Source organism: Miniopterus natalensis, chromosome 19 (genome assembly GCF_054644295.1).
Source record: "Miniopterus natalensis isolate mMinNat1 chromosome 19, mMinNat1.hap1, whole genome shotgun sequence".
Taxonomy (NCBI): Eukaryota; Metazoa; Chordata; class Mammalia; order Chiroptera; family Miniopteridae; genus Miniopterus; species Miniopterus natalensis.
In genome coordinates this window covers 13403032-13416349 of record NC_142099.1, presented here as the reverse complement: position 1 = coordinate 13416349, position 13318 = coordinate 13403032, and the positions used below count along the sequence as shown (strand labels likewise).

Genomic DNA, 13318 nt, shown 5'->3' with positions numbered 1-13318 from the left:
CCCTATGGCTGGCTCTGCGGTTGCATGGGGCTGTGAGTGGGCATGTCAGTAAGCATGAGCAAGACGATGAAAATGGCTCACGTGTACCTGCCACTGGGAGTAATTCAGGGAAAACAATTATCGGTGGCTGCCAGGGGAAGTGAAGAGTCAATTCTTTTCCTTCTGGCTGTTTGTGTCCTGTGATGAGCCTGAGGGACCTGTGTGACCGCATAGGTGCCTGTTTCTTGCAGCTTTGTGAGCTGGAGGAACAGAGCCCTTACTTCCTCTGTGAGCTGGGGACTAACGTCAGCCCAGGGCTTTCCCCAAGACCCTCAGAAGCAGGAGCTGGTCAGACCGGGTCTTCTATTTGAGTTCCCATACTAATGCACAGGGCCTCACAAAAGACCCTGCCCAAGCTTGACCCCTCCCTGCCCACAGGTTGGGAGGAACCTGGCCTTTCCACCCTCCCTACTCAGGCTCCAGTGAGTCAGGAAACCTGGCTTTCAGTCTCAGTTCCATCTAGGACAACCTCTTTCCTTCCCTGGTCAGCTCCAAGACCCTTCCAGTGCTGACATTTTCTGATTCCCCTTTAGACATTGAGAACTTTTAGCCTCAAGGCCTATTTATTATTTGTATAGTTCAGTGATTCTCAGAGATATTAGGGGGCAGCCCATTCCTGGCACTAAGAGGGTAAGATCAACCATCTGGGCTGGTGGGCTCACTGTGCCAGGCTTGGAGGAGTGTGAGGTCCTGCTGCAGTCTTATTAGGGACCCAGCCAGCAGGCCAAGGTCCTGCGCACCAGCAGTCCACCAGAGGTGGGGACTGGGAATGGAGGCTTAGAAATGAGGCAGGTCTGATGGTCAGATGGCACCAACTCAAAGCAGGATCCACACTTCATTCCTTGCTTGTGGCCCATTCTTGTTCAAACGCAGCTAGCCCCAGGAGTCTTGATGGAGGTTGAGCTGGGCACTAAAGAGATTAGAAAGCTGAGAGACAGGCTCTGCCACAGAAGCAGCAGCCAGGCCTCTGTCTGTTTGCCCTACCTGCTCACCTGAGCAATGCCAGGCTGTGGTGCTGGCAGGGAGGCAGTTTCCTGCTGCTATTAATCCAGCAGCTCCTTGATACACCAGCAGCAGAGGAGGACATAGGCAATTTCCTTCAGGATGCTCTGCAGGCCCTGCCACCTGGTGCCCATCTCTGCAATAGGCACTCGGAGCCCAGCATCTCCCAGGGCCCCTCTGAGGGAGAAAGGTAGGGCCTGGGCTAGGGCCTGCGTTCCGACCTGCATGTGGACAGCAGCTCTGAGGGTGAGGGAGCTGCCTCTGGTGCCTTTTATCAGCACTGTCCCTACCCCCTCAGGCCTCATGACTACAGGGACAAAGGCCCCAGGGTCTAACAGAGGGAAGGTTCTGGGCCTGAGGATGGGCTGAGTCAGCCCCTATGCACAGCCATGTAGGAGGGATGGGGTTAGGAGGAGGTCTGGCCACTCTATCTTTCATTCTCCACAGCCAGGCTGGTTCAATTTCCCTCCCTCCAGCCTGAGCCTAGAAACCCTGGGTGCCCTGCCTGGTTGTTGGTACCCCCAGTGGTTGGCACAACTCCCTGCTCCTGCCCTCTGGTGGGCTCCTGCCGAGGTTGGCGCTCAGTCAGAATCACCAATGAGAACCTTTCCAGCCCCTCGGAGTGAGCACTGCCAGCTCAGAGCTGGCAGGACCTGGCCCACGCTGCTTTTCCCATCCCCTTGGGCTCAGGGAGACACAGCCAACACAACAGGCACATGAGAGGAGAGGCACAGTTTATTGAGAGGTTACACCCCAGGACAGCCTCCTTCTCTTCCTCTTGGAGTGGACAGAAGTAGGAGTCACATGCGGGAGTTGCGCTCTTCGTCTTCATTCTCAAGTAGGTAGGCTGGACGGTAGGTGGGCTGTCCTCCTGGGCCCAGGTACTTCAGGGCTGGGTTCTGCACCGTGTTCTCCCGGCTCCCCAGGGACGTGTAGCTGGAGCCAGGAGAACAGAGGGTGAGTGTGCGGTGAGGTGGCTCTCCCTATCTCAGCACCCACACGTTTCCCCACACCCGTTCTCTTCCGACACGCTTACCCTCGGTCATACAGGATACAGTATGGGACAAACAGCTGACGCAGGAAGTCCCATATGTCTCTGTAGGTCCAGTCCTGGGAGGTCAGAGTTGGAGAAGAGTCACAAATACTGCCTTCTCCCACTCTACCCTTTGCTGCCTGGGAAGAGGCCCATTCAGGGTTCTTTTGCTCCCCTGGCCTTTGAGGGCCTGCTATCTGATTCGCTAGTACATCTCGCTCTGCGTAGGCCAAGCAATAAGAGAAGCCTTCATCCTGTGCCCTCTCTACTCCCAATCCACCCTCCACTGGCATGTCAGTTCCACCAGGGCAGGAAGGGGCTATCTCAGTGTCAGCTGGAGCTGTCCAGTAGAACTTTCTACAATGGTGAAAATGTTCTTCTGCTGTGCTAATGCTGGGGGCACTTGAGATGTGGCTAGCGCAACCGAGGAAATCAATTTCAAATTAATTTTTTTAAATTGAGATAATTCATGCCATTGAAATTCATCCTTTTAATATACAGTGCAGTATTTTTCAGTCATTTGTATTTTATTTTAATTATGATTAGAACGTAAATAAATGGCTAATGGCTACCGTACTGGACAGCACATGTCTAAGTCATTGTTCTGTCCACAGCAAAAGGCACAATGTCTGCCACTGACTTGGTGCTCAATAAATTATTGGTCAAAAGGCTGAATGAACAAATAGCTCAGCCTTCCTTGGATGATGGGGCCCCTTCATCCAAGCCCCAGGCTCCAATGTCCCTACCTCAGTTAGCCAGGGTGCAATGACTGATAGAGGACATGAGACTGAAGGCTGTAAGTCCTTCTCTGCATTACCAGCAGGGGGTTGATGCGCATGAAGGAGGGCCAGCCTGGGTCCGTGGGGCTGAAGGGACAGAGGCTGCGGGAGTAGGGGTCTGTGCGGCGGGTGCCCATCAGGGCAGCCTCCAGCTGGGGGTGCCGTGCCTGCAGCTGGCTCAGGGCCTGCTTCATGTCTCCCTCAGCCTCCAGCACTCGCAAATTATACCTGAGGAAGAGGGCTGGGGGTGAGGAATGGGCTCCTCCAAGCCCCTCTTGGAGCCCAAACCTCCAGGCCCCTAGTACCTCTTGATGGTGTCCTGTAGAAACTTCTCCAGCTCAGGGAAAGGAGAGATGCTGTGGATATATAGGATCTGGAGGGGTTTTTGAGTATCAGGGCATTTCCTAGGGTGGGAGAGAAACCACAGGCTTGCCAGCACTGGCAGGGAAATGCTCTCCAGAGAACTTGTGCTTTTCTCCTTGGCCCCTGGGAAGCACACCCTCCCCTCCTCCCCGTTCCATGTATTTCCCATCCATCAGAACCTACTTTCTCTGGAAAGCCCACTTGATCTCTCACCTCTCATATCTGGAGCACACATCCCTGTTTCAGGTAGATAAATCTCACCTCCTCAACAGGACCAGGACCACCCGTGGTCAGGCATGGTGGCTTGCACATCCACACCCAGGACCAGGCATGTCAGATGCTCGATAAATAGGGTGGGGAAACGGGAATCGAGCGGTCACTATGGCTACCTCCCTCCCAAACTCCATCCAGATACCTCTTTTTCTTTCTGCTTCCTAGGATGGGGAACTAGAAAATGGGGCCGATCAGGTATCTTGGTATCTCTGGGGTCTTGCCTCCAGGGGATAGGCTCACCTCTGCACAGCTGCATGGAAGAGGTGCAGGAGGGCAGTGCAGTCCTTGCCCCCGTTGAAGCCTACACAGAGCTGGGTGAGGCTGTACCGAGCCAGGGCAGTCTCAATGGTCTGCAGGGCGTTTGCCACCTTTTTTCCTAGAGAAGACCCTGCCAGACAGGTAGGGAAGAGGCGATGAGACAGACACATATGGCCATCAAAGGGCAGTTGGAGCCATGATGCCCTTCCTTAAAACTTTAATATTTCCCCAGCGTTTCTAGGCTGAAGTCCAGATTCCGTCATGCTGCCTACTAGGCCTGCGGAGTCTGCTCCCTGCCTGCCATTCAGCCACACCTCATCTCAGTGTCCACCCTCCAGAATCCTGGTTTCTTTCCATTCGCCTTAATCTCCTGCTGCTTCCTTTCATGCCCTCTTTCATACTGTGTGCTCTTGCCCCCTCCTGGTCCGGCCAAATCCTCCTTATCATGCAGCTTATAGCATTTGCCCAGAAAAGCCTTCCCTGACCCCAGACCAAGACTGATCTCCTTGCTGTAGAGTCCCCCTCATCACTGACATCTCATGCATAACTACCTGTTTAACATCTACCTTTCCTATTAAACTACTGGTCATAAAGTAGGGTGTACTTCTGTCCTGTTGAGCTACCTCCCCAATACCCAGCACAGTGCTGGTGAATGTAGGTACTCAATCATTATCTACTGGAAGAATGAATGAATCAACTGTAGCTATCCTCTACCTTCTCCTGGATTTCTGGGAAGCCTCCAATAGCCCCTGCATTCCCGAGACCTAGGGTGGCGCCTGTGGTTCCATACATCTGCCCTTCCCCGAGGAGGCCCCTACCTGACTTGGCAAGTTTGTATACAGCCTCACTGGCCTGCTCCACAGCGTTGGGTATGTAGGGGACCAGCGATCCCTGAGGCAGATGGGCAGTCAGATAGGCCAGGCATTCCTCCAGGGGCCCTTCTTCCTCTGAGTCCAACGTCAGCTTCACCTGATAGTAGTTGCTGCCCCAGTCAGGGTAGGAACCCAGGCCAAGCCTGCGTCCAAAGTGGGCCTGGGCCTCAGCCAGGATGGGGGCAATAGAGGCCTCGTCAGCTGCCACATACAGCTCCCGCAAGTGGAACTGAACAGCTGTGTTTTGAAACAGTCCCTTCAGCCCCTCTAGCACACGCTGCAGCAGCTCTGGAATGCCTGGGAAGAGGTAGACGTTGCGGACCGAGACCAGTGGGAATCTGAAGGGGCGGCCAGTGTGAGGATCTGTGCCATAATGCAGGCGGGCAGAGGAGGGCACCAGAGACAGCTTCTCCCAGCCCTCCTTTCCTAGGGCTTTGATGGCTGCTTCCAGCTCAGGGTGTGGCTTGAGCTCATCACCAAAGGCCTGTGCTACTGCCTCGAAGGTCACATCATCATGAGTGGGACCAATGCCCCCTGCCGTGAGGACATGAGTGAAGCGGCTGGAAAAAGAGGTGACCTCAGCAGCAATGGTGGCTACCTCATCAGGTACAACAGAGACTCGGCACACCTGGACCCCCAGGGAGCGCAGTGTCCGGCACAGGAAGTAGGTGTTGGTGTCCTGAGTGTGTCCCTGGAAGATTGGAGATGGGGGAAGATGAGAGTGTCAGTGCTGTGGGATGAAGGGCAAAGGGTGCAGGGATGAAAGTTGCATCTGCCTAGTGATGGGGCACTCTGCTCTCTGGGGGATACCACCTCTGGCTGCCAAGAATTCTGGACTGAGCACAAGAGTGAGAAGATCCACATGAAAGGAGTCAGGGATGATACGATATACCTTGGGCCTCCTTCTCTGCACTGTGACTTGACCTCATCTATGCTTATGAAGTCTATTATTAATTCCATGTGGACAACTTTTCTGCTTCCTCACCAATCCGGACAGTTTCAGTCCCCTGGCTCCAAGTGCTTATTGGGCATCTTCATCCTATTCCTGGCTGTCAATGGCATCCCCAGACACTGTCCACAGCCAGTCATGCCCTTCATGCTGTCAACTCCATTTCTGAAATGTATCCCCATCTGCTCTCCTCTCTCTGTCCCTACTGCCACCAAGCAGGTCCTTGGCACCTTTCACCTGGATAGTTGCAACAGCCCCTTGGCCAGGCTCCCAGCCTCCAGCCACAGCACTCTGCCTGGTGCCTCCTGAATACCCTTCCTAATGTGTTACTGTGATTGCATCACTGTTGGGCTCAAAAGCCACTTGTTGTTTCCAACCACATACAGAATAAAGTTCAAATTCTTTTGCAGAATATTTGAGGCTATCTGTCTATGGTGTGTATACAATCTTCTTTTCCAGCCCCATCTCTGCTATTGTTCCACAGTTTAGTGGTTAGATGGTTGCTCTGGAGTAAGAGAGAATCAGGTTGAAAGTCCATCTACCACTTCCTAGCTGTGTTACCTTGGGCAAGTTTCTCAACCTTTCTGAGCCTTAGTCCCATAATATATTTATTAAGATTTATAATAGAAGTACTAATGTCATGGGGTTGTTGTGAGGATTAGTAAAATCACCTATGTGATGTAATAAGCCCACTGTCAGGTCCTAATAAGCACTAAAAAAACAGGGATCACTATTACTGTTACAAACCTGATGCCTACCATGACTTCTCTGATTAGTCAGAAGGGATTTCTCCCTTCTAGTACTTTCCTTCTATCTCACTTATCCACTCTGCTGAGTGCCTTGGATCATCTCCCAATTAGGTTGGATTTAACTCTTAAATAATACATGTACCTGTACCTCCTTTACAGGATGACTCCTTGTCACTTCTGTAAAGCCCCTCATCCCCACACCATACTGCCTGGCAAATTGTAGGGACTTTGCTATAAGTTTTTCAACAGAGTAATTGAAAGAATGAGGGTCACTTTTCCTCCACCACACTGGACTCACTCCAGGATCCTACGGCAGCAAGGGAACCCCCACCCTGGTTTACCCTCCCTCAACACAATGTGGAGCAGACACTTAAGGACAGGAGAACGCCCCACCCTCCCCCCTCTTCGGTCCCAGACACACCTTGAGGACCTCATCTCCAACAATGATGATGCCCGCCGTCACGCTGCGCCCTGGGGGAGGTTCAGAGGCCCTAGATGCCATGGTCCTGCCTTCTCTGCCCCTCTGCAGGGCCCTCCAGTAGCCACCCAGACCCCCAAATAGGGGTCGCAAGCACGGGAGTCCCGCCAGATCTAAAGGGCACTGGGGGCCATAGCCTGGGAAGAGGGGGTCCGGGGTCGAGGGAACCTGGAGGAGCCAGAAAGGAAAATGGGGGAGAGCAGGAGGGCATGGTCTTCCTCACCAGGCCCTTGACAACTGACTCCTTTATCCCTGCCTCTTTAATAAACATGTTCTCAAACCCCAGTCCATGCCTCTTTCAATGACTTCTAAGCTTGGCTCTGGTCTTAAAATGACCAGCTCCAGCTGCTACTTTAAAGGTCTTGTGTCTGCCGAGCTCGGCTCCTCGGGTCTGCTCTATCTTGGGCAACTACACCTTTAAATGTCTCTCCAATTTGGGGCACCTGTCCCTTTAAATGTCTACCTGCTCCTGCGGCTTGGCCCCTTTAAATGCGTTCCCTCCCTCCACCCGGATTAGAACTGAGCCGCCTTCTTCTGAAGGCTTCCGCACCCTTTCTAGCCCGGAATCTCATCTCTTCCCACCACTTTTCCGACTACTGAGTTCTTCCAGGTTCTCACCTGCTTCTGGCCCCTTCACCAGGTCTTTCCCTCTCTCCTTTCCTCCTGTCCCAGGGCGGCTTCCGTACTCGCAGTCCCACCTTAGACCCACACTTACCTCAAATTAATTGGTCACTTTGGCTGTCGCTCAGACTACCTCCACGGGCCCATTGGTGAAATCGACTGTCGCTCGAGAGCTTTAGCTAGAGGGCGGGAGCAAGTTGGGTTGTTATTAGCGACAATCACGTGGACACCTCCCGCCCGGAAATGTGGAGGCCAGGCTCGGGTTCAGGGGGTGGGGTGGCGGGAGCGCTGGGGCGTGAAAGGAACGGTGTTTGGAGGTGCTCCAAGGATTTTGAGGTGCTCCTTTCTGCTGCTGGAAATAAATGGAGGCTTGACTCTAACCTTCGTTCCGTATTCAGATTCTTGTGTGCGCGGCTGTTTTCATTAGGCTAAGGGGTCAGGGGCTGCCACTGGTGTGAGAAGGGATTTTATATTGTAGCAGGTGCAAACTGAAGGAACACCAAGAATAATTGTCAGCGTTGCCTGTGAAGTAGAAGATCCCAGAGGTGAGCTTTTAGTGTGTAGAACTTTCATTTGTCTCTGATATAAAGCTAATTTCTTAAACCTCATCGACAAGACAGAGCTTTGCCCCACCTTGCTCCAGATGGTGCTTAGCTTAAACATCACCTCTCCCAGCTATGGCTCTCGCGTGTACAAGCGAGTGCAGCGACTAGGGAGTGCTGTGTCTGTTTTGTACTCCTCCTTTTGCTCTCATTTCAATTGCCTTTGGTTTAAAAGTGCTCCTCAAACTTTCATGTTCATACTAATCGTCTGGGAACCTTGGGTGGGGCCTGAGAGCTGTATTTAACCCGTTCTCAAGTCATGATGATGCTACTCGTCTGTGGACTTCGTTTTCTGTAGTAAAGGTTTAAAATTCATTCATCATTTGGAGGACTGCTGAACCATACCTGGCTGGCTCCATTTGACTCTCCTTTAAGATAGATATGATGCCTGTTTTATAGATGGGCAACAGGCTCAGAAAGGTGAAGGGATGCCACACAGCCACAAAACAAAGTGAATGGTAGAGCCAGGCTTCTAGACCACTCTTTCTCAAGCAATAAGATGTGTTTTTCCAATTAAAAGAAACTCAGCTCTAAAATAATAAAGTTCTACTTGCCTAATGACATAAGCCATGTGCTCTATTATCTTTATTAGTAATAATGGTGATATTTTGGAGGAGACCCCATCCCCCCAAAAAACCCCAACCACAGGCTCTGGTCCAATCCTTTATCAGTGGTTTATCAAGCTTAAGCATGCACCAGGATCACCTGGAGAGCTTGTTAAAGTTGCTGGGCCCAACCCTGAGTTTCTGATTCAAGTCTAGGGTGGAGCCCACGAATGTACATTTTTGTGTTTCCAGGTGATGTTGATGCTTCTGGTCCAGGGACACTTGGAATAAATGAATGGAAGACAGGGAAAAGTGGTAGATTAATCTCCCTTACTTAGTACTACTATTATTTTTAAACGTAGAGGGTTGGCTGTAATTTGGTGAAATATTTTCAACAGCTACAGTCTACATCTGTTTTCTCAAGTTAGTGCTATAACTACTTGCATATGAATGCTTGAAATCCCCACATCCAGGCCACACTCCAGGCCAATTAAGTCAACACCGCTAGGAATGATTTACAAATCAGTACTTTTAAAGCTATCCAGGGAATTTCAATTCTCAGCCAAAGTGAGAATTACTGAAAACAACTCCCAACCACTGTACACATTGAACAGGACATAGGTGTGCCCCAGCCTTAGGCCTGGCAGGAAGTGGAGCACACTAGCAGCCTCTGGCTGATAGCCTCATGTGCCCTTTAAATATTGGGATTATATTAAAGGCATCCCTGACTGTGGGAAACAATTCACTTGTTTTTTGGTTTGTGTTTTTACTCCTCACGCAAGGATATTTTTCCCACTGTTTTTCAGAGAGTGGAAGGGAGAGAGACACATCGATTGGTTGCCTCCCCCACGTGGCCTGACCGTTTGGGGATTGAGCCTGCAACAGAGGTATGTGCCCTTGACTGGAATCGAACCCGAGACCCCTTCAGTCCGAGGGCTGATGCTCTAACCACTAAGCAAACTGGCTAGGGCAACAGTTCACTTGTTTTGATGAGATGATGTTATCCCTATGTAACCTCTACCTTTGGCCAGTAGATCAAAATATATTTCAGTAAATGTTTGACAGCAAGTCTGCTTTTAAGATCAGATTAAAAACCAGTTACCCGAATGTTGAAATAAACCTCGTTATCAGCAAAGAGCTGAGCTTCATTATCCAACTGAAGGGCATATAATTAGAACCATGATATTGAAAGTGATGCTCACCCTGAGAGGGAGAAAAACCTTTACAAGTAGACAATGAGATTATAAAAAAACTTCCTCTTTAATCAAGGCTTTTAACATGAAACAGAGTTCTTGAATAAAATGGAAAGTTTCCAATACATTGAAATGTAAATCACCATACATACACCTGGCAAGAAAAAACCAAAACAGCAAGTTTACACGATTCCCTGTAACAGCCATGGTCTTACTCTCAGATGCTCCCTCCATCTGCCAAGTGTGTTCTGTTGGATACAGAGCTCACCATGGTTTCTGGAGTCACACTCAGCAGAGGCTGCAGCTCAAAGAGCACTCCTCTGGCTGGGTAGTGCCGCTGTTGGCTCTGCTCAAGAAGCAAAGCAGTCACCAGCACATTTCAAACAGTGTATTTTAAACATACTTTAAATAGCAAAGTGAGAAATAAGAAGGCAACATAATGTCGTCAGAAAGATGTTAGCAAATGAGGACAGCTGTGTAAAGCTAGGGGCTGAAAAGTGGCTTGCCAGCTTCATATCTTTGGCTTCTTCGGCAGTGGCCTCCGGAACAGCAAGATGTGAGGTTCTGAAAGAATGAGTGAAATCTAAGAGACAAATTCACACCATTCTATGCACAATCTATAGGGTATCCCACTCCCATTTCCCAGCTATCACCCACTAAGATCTTAAATAACTAAATTAAGATTTAAGCATATGGCCTTAGAAGCAGACCCATAAATGTGGCCTGTTTGCAAAGTATAGAATTGTTAATATCAGTTCTTTTGCTGTTTGTAAAGCCCCAGGGTGTCCTTTATTAGTTTTGCCTGACAGCTCGGTGTCTGGTGTCTTATCAGGAAATATACTTTCTGTGGCTTATTGGGAACATATCCAAGAATTCTCTTTCTGATGGACAATGAAGTAGGGACCATAATCTCTCCCAGGATATATGTGGCCTATAAAAGGAGGATTTTCAGTGATAGGTTGTCTCTGAACTTCCCATATACTTTACTCTTATTTTTGGTCACTCCAGTCTTTCTAGATGACTGGTGGGGTAAGAAACCAATAAACCACCCCCACCTTCCCCTTATGTCTTTGGGTTATGTGATCTATCATTCCCTCAGTGAAGCAGCAGCCCTACATGGTTCTTTCAGTGAATGCACTGACCTGGTTCATGGATCATATAATGGACCCATCCTTGACTCTGCTGAACACCAAGATTCCTCCATTCAGATTCAGACATCAAATGGGTTTTAGGGACCAGCTTGGCTATGTCCTTGGGCAACATGACATGCCTGTAAAAGAAACACGGGAAGGTAGGGAATTTGGGTCAGTACTGGGTTACAGTCTGTTAGGCAAGTGCCTGCATACGAAGCCAAGAGACAGAAGAAAAGAGAAACCAGTTTCTGATGGGAGTTTATATCTTACTGTGGGATACAGGCAGCTAGAAATAAAGGCCAACTTATATAAATCCTCGAAAAGTATATTAAAAAGTACAAATTAATAAATAACTCAAGTGAATGAGCACCTAAATTCCAGGCACTGTTGCTACATTGCCTCTGCCTTCCTGGAGCTTAGTCGTCTAGTTGATTATCCTAAAACAATATAATGGGGGCCCCACAGCACACATGGTATAAATAATAATTAAAGGTGGTTTTGAACAGGATTGGTAAGGGAGAGAAGTTATTTTTGTGGAGAAGGCCTACTATGTAGTGCTATGTGAAAGAACCAGCACAAAAGATGAAATAATGCCAGTGTCTTAGCCTTTAAAATCTATTCTCAATTTCATTTTCCGAACTCTGAAGGGATGTGCCACAAGACTTCTTTTGGGAAACTCCATGCTTTCCTACCAATTTCTTTTCATGGCCAAGAAATTATTACTCTGATTTGAATTGGGCTAACCCAGACAGGCTTTATCATGCTAAATGAAAATGTACTAGTAAGAGATTTTTTTCTTAAGAGATCATATAATTCTAGTCTAAATGTCTGAAAATAGCTTACATTCTAACAAGCCCCTGGCACAAAGACTGGCTTCAATTCTAATTAGACAATAAACAAAACCCCAACCACCCCAAAAAAACAAAAGCCTTTCTTAAATCTAAATACCACTGCCAAGACATATCTTCCAGAGGATGAAACTAGTGACTTCTCCCTAGCCTGCAATGTGTTATAAGCAGTTTTAGTTATTAGCTCAGTTCAGATGTAGAGGAAAAGAAAGTTAATTGGGTCCAAGCATAGCCTGGGGTCTTTTTCAACAGACCTGGCATAAAGATGATTAATGTATTTGTCAGCATACCCGGAGCTCTCCAGAGGGTCCAGAGCCCTGTACTAGGCTGGAGAAGAAACACAAGCAAGTTTCCATTTTATGGTCTTCAATTGAGAAGACAAGACACAAACTAGGAAGTTGTTTTAAGTATTACCCTTAATACAGTTAGTGGAATGCCAACATTTGTAGAACCCCTTGTCTTCCCTAATGAATTTAGGATTTATCACATGCAGACTCTGTAGGGATTCCTTTCTTCGCCATCCTTGGCAAGTGCTATGTGCTCCCATTACAGTACATCCCTCTATCATACCAATTATCACCTTTCTGAAGTCTGTCAGTATTTCCGCAGGTTTTTAAGGTTTGTTGAAAGCAGAGGCCATGCTTACTTTAGAAAAACCTATAAGCACTCCATAATTGTTTCCTAAATAAATCCCCTTCAAATATTTGAAGAGTATAGACTGGGTCCATGTTAAGTCTTTTCTCAATGTTCCTGGCCAATTTTATTACATTCCACTTCCTTGAAGCCCCCTCCTAAAACAAGCCGGACAACCACGCCCCTTTCTCATTAATTAATCAGCGACACTCAGGTGCTCTAACACCCCTTGCATTGAAGACGCGAGGAAAATTCCAGCTCTGCCTTTGCCACCTTTTCCTAGTAGCTCCGTGATTCTATGGTGTTGCCGTGACACAAGCAGTCTTAATAAGGCAAGTTCAACTTGCTCAATTAAGTTTAGAATGATCCAGGAACCCCAAGCGGTGAGAGCAGTCAGCAGGCTAACACTCTACCCGCGCCCACCTACGCCTCCCCCAAGAGGGCTAACTCCAAATTCCATACCACTTTTGTTACTTTTACAATCGGCTCCACGCTTCGCGCATGCGCTTTATGCTCTCCACTATCACCCCTTGTCCCGTTAATCTGCTGCGCATGCGCCGATCCTGTCTCTTCAGTCCTCGTTACTAACTCCTCGTGCCCTCACTTGTCAAAGCTCACCCCCTCGTTATGGCCCCCACGCCGGCACTAACCGGTACTCGAACTCCTCGTCGTCGTATTTGTCCGAATAGTAAATCTGTTTGTGCGACATGATTGCTCTGCCTCAGGACCGTCAGTGCCGCGCCGCCAACCTCCAAACAACTCCCAGCAGCACGCGCTCCCACCCTCTTTGGCCTCACTTTCAAACACACCGCCTGCACTTCCTATTGGTCCCTTCGGTTTAAGGCGGGACAACCCCACCTTCGAGCCTCCTATTGGCTTATATTTGCTTCTCGTCGAGTCCTTATTGGAGCACACTTCTTACGTTTCTCAAGAACAAGCTTAGGTCAA

At 49.0% G+C, this 13318-nt stretch overlaps 3 protein-coding genes across 3 annotated transcripts; all 3 read right to left on the bottom strand.

Annotated features, from left to right (window-relative positions):
- Window positions 1-1082: 1082 nt before the first annotated feature.
- On the bottom strand, window positions 1083-1539 carry LENEP (lens epithelial protein). The gene has a single exon (XM_016221412.1). It carries the CDS (start codon window positions 1344-1346, stop codon window positions 1083-1085), a length of 264 nt encoding a protein of 87 aa, XP_016076898.1. The 5' UTR covers window positions 1347-1539.
- Window positions 1540-1652: 113 nt separating this feature from the next.
- On the bottom strand, window positions 1653-7360 carry FLAD1 (flavin adenine dinucleotide synthetase 1). Its single transcript, XM_016221342.2, has 8 exons — window positions 7346-7360; window positions 6739-6963; window positions 4566-5310; window positions 3730-3877; window positions 3159-3257; window positions 2892-3081; window positions 2078-2151; window positions 1653-1977 (listed from the first exon to the last, which is right to left on the bottom strand). Exons 2-8 carry the CDS (start codon window positions 6817-6819, stop codon window positions 1842-1844), a joined length of 1473 nt encoding a protein of 490 aa, XP_016076828.2. The 5' UTR covers window positions 6820-6963; window positions 7346-7360; the 3' UTR covers window positions 1653-1841.
- Window positions 7361-9804: 2444 nt separating this feature from the next.
- CKS1B (CDC28 protein kinase regulatory subunit 1B) lies at window positions 9805-13129 on the bottom strand. The gene is made up of 3 exons (XM_016221345.2): window positions 13021-13129; window positions 10899-11026; window positions 9805-10320 (listed from the first exon to the last, which is right to left on the bottom strand). Exons 1-3 carry the CDS (start codon window positions 13077-13079, stop codon window positions 10268-10270), a joined length of 240 nt encoding a protein of 79 aa, XP_016076831.1. The 5' UTR covers window positions 13080-13129; the 3' UTR covers window positions 9805-10267.
- Between the last annotated feature and the right edge of the window lie 189 nt (window positions 13130-13318).